The 13,788-nt window shown below is 42.9% G+C and overlaps 1 protein-coding gene across 2 annotated transcripts in view; it reads right to left on the bottom strand.

Annotated features, from left to right (window-relative positions):
- Positions 1-9,099: 9,099 nt before the first annotated feature.
- TTC17 (tetratricopeptide repeat domain 17) overlaps positions 9,100-13,788 on the bottom strand; it is a 154,498-nt gene continuing 149,809 nt past the window's right edge. For both annotated transcript variants that reach the window (XM_007181099.2, XM_007181098.2), the window contains 3 exons: positions 13,201-13,320; positions 11,841-11,984; positions 9,100-10,238 (listed from right to left, as the gene is read on the bottom strand). In XM_007181099.2, the coding sequence (XP_007181161.1) occupies positions 10,107-10,238; positions 11,841-11,984; positions 13,201-13,320 (396 nt within the window). In that variant the 3' untranslated portion in view covers positions 9,100-10,106. The remainder of the gene's footprint in view (positions 10,239-11,840; positions 11,985-13,200; positions 13,321-13,788) is intronic.

Genomic DNA, 13,788 nt, shown 5'->3' on the forward strand with positions numbered 1-13,788 from the left:
GCCCATGTGGCTGCTGAGCATTTGAAATGTGGCTAGTGCAACCGAGGAATTGAATCTTTAATTTTATCCCATTTTGATGAATTAAATGTCAGTAGTGTCAGTGGGCAGATTGGTTACTGGCTACCGTCGTGGACAGGGCAGGTCTGTGGGCTCCTCCACCTCCCTGTTGCCTCTCCATCCTCTGCAGCTAGGACTCCGAGCTGCCCTTATCATGAGCATCCCTGCGCCTGGAGTGCCACGTGGTCTCCCCCTTCGTTTGGTCCTCAGATCCTCAGCCTTGTGTCCGGCTGCCACCTGCAGGATTTGGAGAGCAATGGGCAGAAGCTGGCCTGGTCCCTTATCCCTGGGTCCCCTGATTTTCACTAGCCTCACCCCAAGGCATGTGACTATAGAGAGACGGCCTGGTGAGAATGACTCTGGACACATTCTCAAAACTCTTGGAGAGGCCTTAGTGGAGAAGCTCCAGGTTCCTGTCTGCCATCTTTATGAAGTTAGCATGTGGTAAGGGTCTGGCTGGGCCTTACTTTCACTACTGGTCTGGGCTTATTTTCAAATTATAGAAGGTACCTCCTTAATGCAGCTGGGCATTTTCAGAGAGACTGGGCTTTCTGTGATAGGCCCTTGCAGAGATTTTGGGGTTGGAGGGCATGGAGGAGGTAAACTCTAGACAAAATGCGAGTCTGCTCTGAAGCCAGTGTGTCTGGATGCCCTTTTCTATGGATAAAAGTCACGTCTTTCTGTAGCAATGCTTCTCACACAGGGGTTCGTGTCCCCCAGGGGAAGGTTCCAGGTTTCTTGTAGGTAAGGTCATATGTAGTGTAGAGCTGGCCTCTCCAAACGTCCAGCCACACTGGAATCCTGCACCTCCAACTCCAGCACATACAAAGGCAGGATATGATATTTTAGAATATTGAGCAAACTCAAAATCAAGAAATTACCAGGTGCCAATGATGGAGTGGGAAGTGGCACTGAGAATTCCTACGGGCCTGAAGAACTGTGGTCTTGGGTCCCCCGCAGGGACAGGGATAAGCCCTCATGAACATGTTTGATGGAACCGTACTCTGTCTAAGGCCAGGAGCAGGGACAAGACCCAGACCAGACAGCCCCTGTCCACCAGGTAAAACTATTAGGACCTTGAGCCTCCTACCTGTGGGAAGGTAGGGTCCTAATTCACACTCTCCATACAGTGTGGAAACCCCAATTTCAGAAGCTAACAAACGTGTTGACCTTATGGGGTTTCCAGTAGAGGCCACTTCAAAAACTTCTGCGGAGGGAGGTGTCTTCAATCCCAGGTACTTGTGGGATTACCTCGAATGTTAACTCCTGCTAAATAAGGACAAAATATATAAAATATATGAGGAAGTCTAGCATCACCCACTCGTTCATTCATCCATCCATCCATTCATTCAGCAGTTTCCTCTGGACACCTACTCTGTACCAGGGGCTAGAGACACATCAGGGTACAAAAGAGAGACAAATCTTGCATCGTTAGAACATATGTGTGGGAGTGACAGACAACAAATAACTTACACAGTAGACTCAATAATGGTTAAGAGTTACTGGGAAAAGTAAAGCAGGAAAGGGGATTAGGAAATCGTGGAGGTAGACGTCACAATTTAAAATATCACGATTAGAGGACCCTCCCAGGGAAGGTGGTGAGGAGGTGAGCCAAGTGGATATTAGAGGGAATCAAGGTACGAAATTTCCATCACCCCAAAAGACTCCCTCACTCTGCCCCTTCGTAGTCAAACACCACCCTTAACCCTGGGCAACTGTTAATCTGTTCTCCCTATGGTTTTTCCTTTTCCATAATGTCATGTAAATGGAATTATACAGTCTATAGCTTTTTGAATCTGACTGCTTTCATTTAACATAGTGCACTTGAAATTCATTCATGTTGTTGCATGAATCTGTAGTCCGTTACTCTTTTTTTTTTAAAGTTTTAATTTTATATTGGAGTATAGTTGATTTACAATGTTGTGTTAGTTTCAGGTGTACAGCAAAGTGATTCAGTCATATGTATACATGTATCAATTCTTTTTCAGATTCTTTTCCCATAAAGGTTATTACAGAATATTGAGTAGAGTTCCCTGTGCAATACAGTATGTCCTTGTTGACTATCTATTTTATATATAGTAGTTTGAATCTGCTAATCCCAACCTCCTAATTTATCCTCCCTCCACCTTTCCTCTTCGGTAACCATAAGTTTGTTTTGTCCGTGAGTCTGTTTCTGTTTTGTAAATACGTTCATTTATATCATTTTTTTTTTTAGATTCCACATATAAGTGATATCATGGTATTTGTCTTTCTCTATCCGACTTACTTCACTTAGTATGGTAATCTCTAGGTCCATCCATGTTGCTGCAGATGGCATTATTTCGTTCTTTTTTATGGCTGAGTAATATTCTGTTGTATAAATATACCACATCTTCATTGTTCACTCATGTGTCGATGGACATTTAGGTTGCTTCCATTTCTTGGCTATTGTAAATAGTGCTGCAGTGAACATTGGGGTTCATGTATCTTTTGGAATTGTGGTTTTCTCTGGATATATGCCCAGGAGTGGGATTGCTGGATCATATGGAAACTCCAGTTTTTTAAGGAACCTCCATACTGTTCTCCATAGTGGCTGTACCAATTTACATTCCCATAATCCATTACTCTTTATTGCTGAGTAGTATTTCATCATTTATTCACCTGTTGGAGGACATTGGGATGTTTCTAGCTTTTGGAGATTATGAGTAAAGCTGCAATAGACATTCACATATTGATTTTTGTGTGCAGATAGGTTTTCATTTCTCTTGTGAAAATAATTCAGCAGTCGTTTTCCTGTTGTAAAGGTGTTGAGTTCTTGCTATGTTCCAAGATTATTCTAAAAGTTTCCCACTGGATAAAACTCATTGAAGCCTCACACCAACCCCATAGTGTAGGAGCTGTTATTCTGATTTTAAGAATGGGAAAACCATGATTGAGATTAAGTAATTTGCCCAAGACGACAGCAGGGAAGTGATGGAGTTGAGATCTGAGCCCAAGTAGCCTCATTCTAGAGCCAGCACTCCCAAACACCATGCTATGTACATCCATTATCCCATTTAATCCTCCCAGCTACAAAATGAGATAGATGATGTTATCCCCATTTTACAGATGAGAGAACCAAGACTCACAGGTGAAGTAACTGGTTCATAATCACATGTATGTGGTGGAGTTCAGATTGAAACCAAGCTCAGATTTACCTAAATTAATGCACCAAGTTAGTGCTCTTAGCTGCTCTCCTACACTTCTTCCACATATAAATTATTTCTAGTAAGTACTTCATTCTTAACTGTTCTCTAGTTGCTTTCAGGTGTGTTGATCTTGTCTCTTCCGTATGTGTTCTCCTTTGTGTGTCACATGTCTGTGTCTCCTAGCGCTGAATGCAGCACCCAGTATGTAGTAAATACTTAGTAAATGCTGAATGAATGACAAACAGTGCAATTGATGTGTTCCTCTCCTTCCGGCTGTTGGAGTTTGGAGGGCTTTCCACCCATACCTCACGGTTTTTTAGGAAACCAATCTAAGGGAAACAAAATATCTTGCTTCTCTGCAATGGAACTTGCAACACATACGCGTGCACGTGTGCACACACACACACACACACACACACACACGCACACACGCCTCAGACTCCCTACTCTCAATCTGGCTCCTAGGCTGATAGAGGAAATCCAGTCTATTTCACTGCCCAAGAGCCCTGCACCACTAGTTAAGGAGAATGGGACCAGTCTGATGGGGCCAGCTTTGTGTGGATAATTCCCCTTTCCTGGATCCAGTGACTCTACTCAAGTCTATGCCTGTTGTTATCTTTCAAACAGTGGATGAGTCAGCAGCAGGGGAGACTGGCTTCTAACTTCAGCTTTTGTGGTTCTCTTAACGGTCAGATCTAATCCCATGTTTTCCTTTTCTGTGGAGATGCAAACAGGCAAGTCCAGCTTTACTGACGAACATTTAATTCAGCACCTATTGATGTTCAACACTGTAAATGAGACATTAGACATGGCTTCTTTCCTCAAGGAGTCCCAGTCTAGTTAAAGACTGAGAGAATTAGAGGACACAAAGTCTACTCCTGAATGTTGAAGACCCAGAAACAGAGGTCTCTGATGGATTCACTGTCCGAGTCCCCTAGGGTGGTGTAGCCTCCAAACCTTGGTCTGGACACTCCAAGCAGAGCCCCCCTGCCTGCCTTTCCATACTTTTCTTCTGCAACTCATTTTACATTCCACAAACATGTATTGAATACTTACTATGTGCCAGGCACTGTGCTGGCCACTGCAGGTGATCCCATATGGTGGGAGGATAGACTGTGGGTGGGGAAGGTGGTGAGAGATGAGGCAGGGTCCAGATCGTGAAAGTCATAAGCAGAGCCAAGAACTCTGGGCTTTGTCCTGGTGGAAATGAAGAGCCACTCCCCAGCTTGCACTTGAAGCTACAATTTAGTGTTTCCCACATGCACCAAACTTCCCCATTTCCATGTCTGGGATTATGCTGCTGCCACTACCTGGATGCCAGCTCCTTCCACTTCTCCCCCTTTTTTCACTTACTTAATTCCACTGGTTTTCAGAGGCACTGTCCATGTGTCACAGGATGCCACATACCTACAGCACCTGTGACAACCCCTTTGGTGACACTCATCACCTGTAGGGAAATGAGCTGACCATGTTTCTTTTTTAAAAAAACTGAAGTAGAGTTGATTTACAATGTATTATTTCTGGTGTACAACAGAGTGATATATATATTCAGTTATATATACATATATGTATTCTTTTTCAGATTCTTTTCCATTATAGGTTATTACAAGATATTGAATATAGTTCTCTGTGCTATACAGTAGGACATTGTTGTTTATCTATTTAAAAAATAGTGGTTCGTATCTGCTAATCCCAAGCTCCTAATTTATCCCTCCCCACCTCTTTCCCCTTTGGTTACCATAAGTTTGTTTTCTATGTCTGTGAGTCTGTTTCTGTTTTGTAAATAAGTTCATTTGTGTCACTTTTTAGATTCCACATATAAGAGATATATGATATTTGTCCGACTTCACTTAGTATGGTAATCTCTAGGTCCATCCATGTTGCTGCAAATGGCATTATTTCATTCTTTTTTTATGGCTGAGTAATATTCCATTGTGTATATATACCACATCTTCTTTATCCATTCCTCTGTCAGTGGACATTTAGGCTGCTCCATGTCTGGGCTACTGTAAATAGTGCTGCAGTGAACACTGGGGTGCATGTATCTTTTTGAATTATGGTTTTCTCCAGATATATACCCAGGAGTGGGATTGCTGGATCATATGGTAATTCTATTTTTAGTTTTTTAAGGAACCTCCATACTATTTTCCATAGTGGCTGCACCAATTTACATTCCCACCAACAGTGTAGGAGGGTTCCCTGTTCTCCACACCCTCTCCTTTATCATTTGTAAACTTCTTAATGATGGCCATTCTGACCAGTGTGAGGTGATACCCCATTGTAGTTTTGATTTGCATTTCTCTGATAATCAGTGATTTTGAGCATCTTTTCATGTGCCTATTGGCCATCTGTATGCCTTCTTTGGAGAAATGTCTATTTAGGTCTTCTGCCCATTTTTTGATTTTTTTTTTTTTTTTGAGTTCTATGAGCTGATTGTATATCTTGGAAATTAAGCCCTTGTTGATCGCATCATTTGCAAATACTTTCTCCCAGTCCCCAGGTTGTCTTTTTGTTTTGTTTATGGTTTCCTTTGCTGTGCAAAAGCTTATAAGTTTGATTAAGTCCCATTTATTTTTGCTTTTATGTCTATTGCCTTGGGAGACTGACGTAAGAAAACATTGCTACAGTTTATCCCAGAGAATGTTTTGCCTATGTTCTCTTCTAGTTTTATGGTGTCATGTCATATTTAAGTATTTAAGCCATTTTGAGGTTTTATTGTGCATATGGTGAGGGTGTGTTCTATCTTCGTTGATTTACGTGCAGCTAGCTGTCCAGCTTTCCCAACACCATTTGCTGAAGAGACTACCCTTTCTCCTTTCTCCATTGTGTATTCTTGCCTCCTTTGTTGAAGACTGACCATAGGTGTGTGGGTTTATTTCTGGGCTCTCTACTCTGTTCCATTGATCCATATGTCTGTTTTTGTGCCAATACCATACTGTTTTGATTGCTGTAGCTTTGTAGTATTGTCTGAAGTTTGGAAGGGTTATGTCTCCAGCTTTGTTCTTTTTCCTTAGGATTGCTATGGCAATTCTGGGTCTGCTGACCATGTATCTTGTCTCCAATCAGATGCTTAGATCCATGTCTAATAAATGTCTATATCCCCTGCTCTTACAACATATGGGCCTGGTGCAAAACACTTGCTTAATTAAAAAAAAAATTACTGAACTATTGAATTAATAATGGTGGACAGACCCAGCAATACCCTAAAGAAGCTATAGAAGCATCAGGGAGAAGAGACTGGAAATTGAAAGGGAGAGGGAAGACTAAATCAGGGACAGCTCCAGAGGACATGTGAAGCTGTTCTCACTTAATCTACAGAGGTACTGTCTGGTCTCTCAGCTCTGCCCGAGTCACCCATTGCTCCTGATCCATGTAAAACACTTTGAACAGGGACAGGCACACACTATGCAACCGATAGATGTTATCTTCTTATTAGCAGAGGTCTTCAATCCTGCCACCAACTCTTTTCCCAGTTTTAGAAATAAATTAAGAGTTGTAATCTGTTTCTGGACCCTGATTCAAAAGCTTGACTGCTTAAGAAAGTGAGTCCTAGCCTGGAAAGTGAGGAGTTTGCCCTATGAGAGCATTTAATACAAATATTTGAGGAAAATTTTGTCCTTCTGTTTTTTGCTTTGGTGGATTTCTTTCATTCTATCTTACAAGTCACTAACTCTCTCTTCAGCTGTGTCTAGTCTGTTTAACCTATCCATTGAGATTTTTATTTCAATAATATTTTTCACTTGTAGAAGTCCTATGTGATTCTTTTTTACCATATCTACCTGCTCATGTTTCTTTCTTTCTTTTTTTTGGCTGCCTTGGGTCTTTGTTGCTGCGCACGGGCTTTCTCTAGTTGCGGCGAGTGGGGGCTACTCTTTGTTGTGGTGTGCGGGCTTCTCATTGCGGTGGCTTCTCTTGTTGTGGAGCACGGGCTCTAGGCATGCGGGCTTCAGTAGTTGTGTCTCGCGGGCTCTGGAGCACAGGCTCAATAGTTGGGGCACACGGGCTTAGTTGCTCAGCGGCATGTGGGATCTTCCTGGACCAGGGATCGAACCTGTGTCCCCTGCATTGGCAGGTGGATTCTTAACCACTGTGGCACCAGGGAAGTCCCTAACCTGCTCATGTTTCATAATCTCTGTTATGTGGATGCTAGTCTTTCTTTTAACTACTTGAACATTTTCAGCATTCTTACTTTTCAAATTGCTCTATTATTTCTTGTACATTAGGAATGAATTCTGTTGTTGGGCATGTGAACTCTTTGACCCGATAACACTGGAATTCCCCAGTTCTATCTTTAAATCTGTGCTCTTGTCTATATTCTCTCATGTCCTTAGTGATCTCATCCAGTCTCATGGGTTCAAATACTATCCCCATACCTGTGACATCCAAATTTATATCTCCAGCATAGATATCCTCTATTAACCCTAATTTATCCAACTGTCTACCCAATATCTTCACATGGTCTGTACAAAACTGAATTCCTTAATCTTCCCCACAAAACTCTTGTCTAACTTTGGTCTTCCCATCTGGGTTAATAGCAACTCCCTCCTTCTAATTACTCAGGTCAAAAAATCCTAGAGTAATCTTGACTCCTGTTAAAACAGGTCAGATCATGTTATTCCTCTGCTTAAAACCAGTGACTTGCAATGACACATAAAGCACCACAACAAAAATAAACAAAACAAACACCCAAAAAGCTACACAATCTGGTTCACTTCTCTGGCTTCATCTCCTAATATTCTTCCTCTTGCTTACACCTCTTCAGCCAAAGTGGCCTCCTGTGTTTTGAAACATTCAGTATGCTTCTGCCTTAGGGCATCTACCTTTGCTGTTCCATAATGCCATGTAAATAGAATCATATAGTACATAGCCTTTGGAGTCTGACTTCTTTCATTTACCATATGGGGGAAAGGGAAAAACTATAGAGAGAACAGATCAGAGGTGGCCAAGGGTTAAGGGTGGTGTTTGTTTGACTACAAAGGGGCAGAGTGAGGGAGTCTTTTGGGGGTGATGAAAGTTTTGTACCTTGATTGTTGTGCTGGCTGTATGACTCTATGCATTTGTCAACATTCACAGAACTGTACACTGAAGAATGAATTTCATTGTATGTAAATTTTAAAAAAAGCAAAACAAAATCACAAACAACGGTTGCAAGTTTCAGGAAAAACTAAATGCAACATTGTGGAGAGGTGGGGAAGCAGGGAATACACTCAGACACACACAAGGATCCTGAGTGAAAAGAGGTTCACTTTATCCAGCAGTGAATGAGCTGCTTCTCAAAATACATCTGATATAAAACTGTTTGAAGTTAGCTGGACTCTAGCTGCATGAAAGACAGAAGGAGAGTTGACAGGCATGTCTGATTGCTCACCTGCTTCTAAGAAATTACAGTCTCTGCTAGAACCAAATGCTCCAGGTTTAGTGACCCAGTATTTGAGATGACTGGTGTCTGATAATGTTCTAGGAAACCCTGTGTTCAGTGGAGTCCTGTTCCAAAGGGAATGCTCAGTTTCACACTGGTACAACTCTCACCAAAGCTCCACGAAGCTTACTTCGACGAACTTTAGGATCAGTGCTCACCAGAGGGCTGACTTTGTGGTTTAGATTATTCTTCCTTTCCCAGGAAGGTCAATTATCAACTCTGAACATCTGCTGACTGTGCATCTTTCCTGGTCAAATGTATCATGTTAATAAAGTTCATCAACCATAAAACCTAGTGATGGATTGTTTCTCCCCTCACCTTGCTGTGGTGGAAAGAAAGAAAGATAAAGACAACATAGGACTTGAGAAGATCTGACCCAGAGTTATAGTTAGGCTTCAGAGCTGTCCAAATGAGCCTGGTTCTATAAAGAAGAACCACACCACAGACCTATTCTCATAAACAACTTTTATTTTTGTCCTCAGTATGTGCCCTTGAAGACTCCCAAATGCCCGGAGTTTCTGACTCTCCTTGGACCAGAGGTATAAGCATTGTATGAACACTCAACCTTGGCTCATCGCTCTCCTGAGGGACTAAGTCTGAAGGCCTCAGAGAGAGGGAGCTGACACTCATGCCTTGTTCCAAGAGGGGTAACACAGTGAACAAAGAATTAGTAAAACACAGACTCAGTCTGTAGAGGGCTTCAAATATACATATTCTATATATATAAACCTGTTATATAGGATTTCAACTTATTGGTTTCCTTGTGATTTGTAATTAAAGTACAAATGATATCGATGTTGTACACTGTTGATTTCCCCTTCTCAGCCCCCCTCCCTCCCCAACATAAATAACATCACAAAGGTCAGGTGATCCTAAGAGTTTTTGTTGTAAATATTTTGTTTTTAAAATCAATCATTTCCCCTTCCTCCCCCGCAAACTACCTGTGAGAGTTGGGATCGGAGCAGCATGGAACGGACAAGGCTGGGGGCAGCATGGAGATCTAGTGGGGAGAGCGCGGAACATTGCTTCTCACTGACTGGCACCAGATGGGCTTCTGCATTTCCACTGACAACAGAGGCTACGACGGGAAGCAGAGAATGTGCGATGCGGTTTCGCCCTCCACCGAAGTGGAGGAGGCTGGCTGGACCACTGAGAAAAGCCCTAAAGGCATCGAGGTTTTGGAGACAGAGCACAGCTCCAGAAATGTCTTGGCTCAGTATTTACATGATATCTTTAGGCTGCATTTTCCTTTTAAGAAATTTATGTTTCTGAGGTTGGCTGGGGGAAAGAAGGAACTTAAAAACCAAAACAAACCAATTCCCACATATGTAAAAGTCCTGTTATATGTCTTACTCAGTTACTGTCACACACATCATTAAAAGTAGATACTGACAATGATTGGTTTCTTATTCCTTTTTTGAAGATCATGAGAAAAGAGAGACAGGAGAGAAGGGAGGAGTGAGCTAAGGAGAGCGCCGGCCCTTCTTCAGAATTAAGTGACACTGGATGGTCTGGATTCGGTTCTTGGCCGGGACAAACTCGGGCTGCAGCTTCAGTGTAGATTCGTACCACACCAGTGCTTTTTCAAACTCTTCCTGTGAGGGGCAGAGGGACAAAAGTGAGAGGGGTACTACCACCAGACTAAATATATATGGTGACTTCTTTTTCTTTGAAAAGCACATCTGTGGTAGTGACAATCCTGCAGTATTTTCTTAGTGGATCTAAATCTCTGAGGAAAACTCTGAGGTCTGGAGGAAACAACTACCTCCATCCCCAAGGTATGAGATAACAAAGAAAATTATGGCAGAGCCCAAGAACTGGAGGGAAAGGGGAGATCAAGTTTACAGAGGTTTGGCCCAGCAATAGGAGTAATTGTGGTAGCGACAGTAAGAACCAACATTACTGAGTACCTGCTGTGTGCCAGGCACAGTGCTAGGCACTTTATGGAATCCCTTCCTTTAGTCCTTGCAGAAACCTCTAGAACTAGGTCTGGCAAAAGCTTATTTTGCATCTGCCTGAATTTTCTACTGTTAACTGGAAAGATGGAAGTCATGTCAGGTATCTCAATTAGACTTGTAAATTCTGAAAGAGTTTCTTATTCTCCCCAACACTTGAAAATACGAACACGGTTTGGAAATGATCACTGCCATAGTGAAGGCGTTAATCTTTTACTTAGACTAATACTCTCAAAGAAGAGCCCAAATCTACTGCTTAAATGGCTCCTTCTGGCCAAATGAGAGGCAGAATTTCTCATTCACAGAAGCAAATTTTGCATTTACTGGGGATGAAAATATTCTTCAATTTTAAGAAGCAGAGAGGGAAATCTGCACATTCAGCAAGACCTACCTGGCCAAAATTATATTTCCTGCCTTTGAAGTCATGGATAACACATAAAACTTAGAGCCCGAAGCTGCTCATTCTATTAACCTTTACTGAGAGTACCGTGGGAAGAGCCCCATGTGGGACCCCAAGCTTTGGATGAAAGTGGATGGCACAATTCTCGTTAAGTTCGGCTATGACAGCTTCTGGGGGACCCCTGGGACTTTAAGTTCTGAAATTGGCCCTTGTTCTGAACAGGAGGGCTTTGCCATTTTATCTGTAAATGGTATCCTATGAAACTAGTGGCATTCCATCATTCATCAAAGCTTTGGTGAGCACCTACTATGGGCCAAACCCTGTGAAGTGCTAGGAACAGGGAGATGAAGAGGAGTCTCTTTCCTAAGGAGCTCCTGGTCTAGGGGGAGAGACTAATACTTGAAACAAAAATTATAAAACAAGGTGAAAGTACAAGAGAAATCTGCACAGGGCACCATGAGTGCAACCGTAGGGACCTAGCCCAACCTTGCAGTAAGAAAGCACGAGAGTGTGTCCGTCCACGTGGGAGGGTTAGGTAAGGTTTCCTGGAACAGGTGACGTCTCTAGAAAACTGCAGGTAAATCTGACTCTATTACTGTTAAAAACTCAAGGTGAGGAACTACATAGTTGCAAATACGTGGATGAATTTCCTGTATTATTTTAAAAACTCACAAACCCCTTACCTATAAAATATACCTTTGGTGGAGAGCTAACAATTTTAGACGCAAAACTTACAGGAAACTGGAGGACACTGACACAGTCAAAGAGGGTTTGAAATCAAAGAAGATGTGCCCGAGAGAAGGCGGCAGAGCTGGTTTGCTCCGCTCACAGGCCAACCTCACCATCGCCACGTAGACGTTGCCCAGCGTGAAGTGGTTCACAGCAAAGTGTGGCGCGATCTCCACTGCCATGGTGGCCACGATGACGGCATCGTTCCAGAGCTTGGCGTTGTGCAGGATGTTGGCCAGGCTAATGAGGGGCACGTCCTGGGGGAGGAAGGAGAACGCGAGAAGGGAAGAGCTTTCATTCTCAGCTCTGGTGATCGTAAGTAACGTGGTCAGCGTTTCCTGGTGAATGGCAGAGTCGTGCAACTCGGCGCAGGAGGCTGCCGTCTGCTACGGGTCTGTGACGGGAGGGGCGCGCACCAGCCTATCCAAGCAGTGCTTCTTTCGCTGAGTGAGACTTGCCTCAACAAACAAACAAACATGTCAGCTGCGTAAAAACCTGCTGTGTGCGGTTGTTGGCTTCCATCCTGGTGCAAGCTCCTGGTCGCGCTGCAGCTTGGTAAGGGAAGTTGGTGGCCCGACGCTCTGCACAGCCCACACTCTGGGGCATGCCGTCACAGAGCCAAGGGGTTTTCTGCAAGGACCGCCGCGCTGCCTGAGGCAGGGGCTTTGCAAGCTGTGGCCCACAGGCCACGTCCAGCCTGCTGCCTGCTTTTGTAACTTTTTATTGGACCACACCATTCCCATTCCCTTAGGTATTTCTGTGGCTGTTTTCATGCTATCATGGCAGAACTGAGTGGCTGCAACAGAGCCTGTCTGGCCTCAGACCCTAAATTTGTACCACCTGGCCCTTTACAGAAAAAGTTCCCTGACCCCTGATCCAGAGTCTTCGCCCTTCCCTATCGCCTAGCAGTACAGAGCACAGAATGATGGGTTGAATAAGTAGCAGTATTATCATCACAAATATTTATTAATATCACAAATATTTATTCCCTTTAAATGTGTTACCTGAGCAACCGCTATCTATATTGCATTGTTCTATATCACTGGGTTCTTCTATAGGAGATACAGAAGAAACAGAAAAAATGACCCATCTTTGTCCTTGCTGGACACCCACAGACTGCATGTCATTAATAAGGTCACAGAGGTTTAAGAATTTGCCTAAGATCACAAACCTAGTGAGAGGCAGAGCTGCATTCAGAACTCGGCAATGCCTGCTCCTGATATAATGTTTTACAGTGATCTTGAAGCCCTTCCCTGATGTTCCATCTTGCTGAGGTAGGGAACGCACAATAGTGGGTGTAATTCACAGGCTTGTGGTGGCACAAGTGGGGTCATAAGTTTTTCCGCCCTATCTTAGCCTTTTGCCATTTTCTTATAGGCTGAGCATGAGGAAGGTTGTTGAAACCTCAGAATAAACCACTGGGCAAAGGAAAGGACTGAGGGATGGGAATTCACACCTCTGAGTCCCACTCACCTTCATTTGGTGTGGAGCATAGTGCAGGGCCTGGCGTAGGCAGTCAATTGCCTTCTTTCCTTGGCCTTTCACTCTCCAATAGAGGGCTGCCATGCTGGAAAGGACCCAGGACGTCTGGTTCTACAAAGGAATGGTCAGCTAAGGCTGATGTTTCTTAAATAACACACTAATTTACCACCAAGATTAAGAACAGTAACACAAGTAACACAAGTTAATGACCATTTAACTGAATACTTACCTGGTCCTGGTGGTCTGCTATACACTTATATTCATCCTCTTATTAATCCTAATAACAACCCTATAAGCTTGATTCTACTATTGCAGCCTTTTTATAGATAAGAAAACTATGATCCAGAGAGGTTAAATATCTTGTCCAAATCCACTCAATTACTAAGTAGCAGAACTATATTTCATGCCCATGTTCTTTTATATTTAAATTTACTTATCTTTTTGAACAGGTAATTCATTCACATTTCAAAAACCAGAAATTATATATAGTTATACAAAGAAAAACCTCCCTGCCATCCTTGTCACTATTATATACAAGTAAACACTATTTTTAGTTTCTTATGTAACCTTCTAGGATTT

Source organism: Balaenoptera acutorostrata, chromosome 9 (assembly GCF_949987535.1).
Source record: "Balaenoptera acutorostrata chromosome 9, mBalAcu1.1, whole genome shotgun sequence".
Taxonomy (NCBI): domain Eukaryota; kingdom Metazoa; phylum Chordata; class Mammalia; order Artiodactyla; family Balaenopteridae; genus Balaenoptera; species Balaenoptera acutorostrata.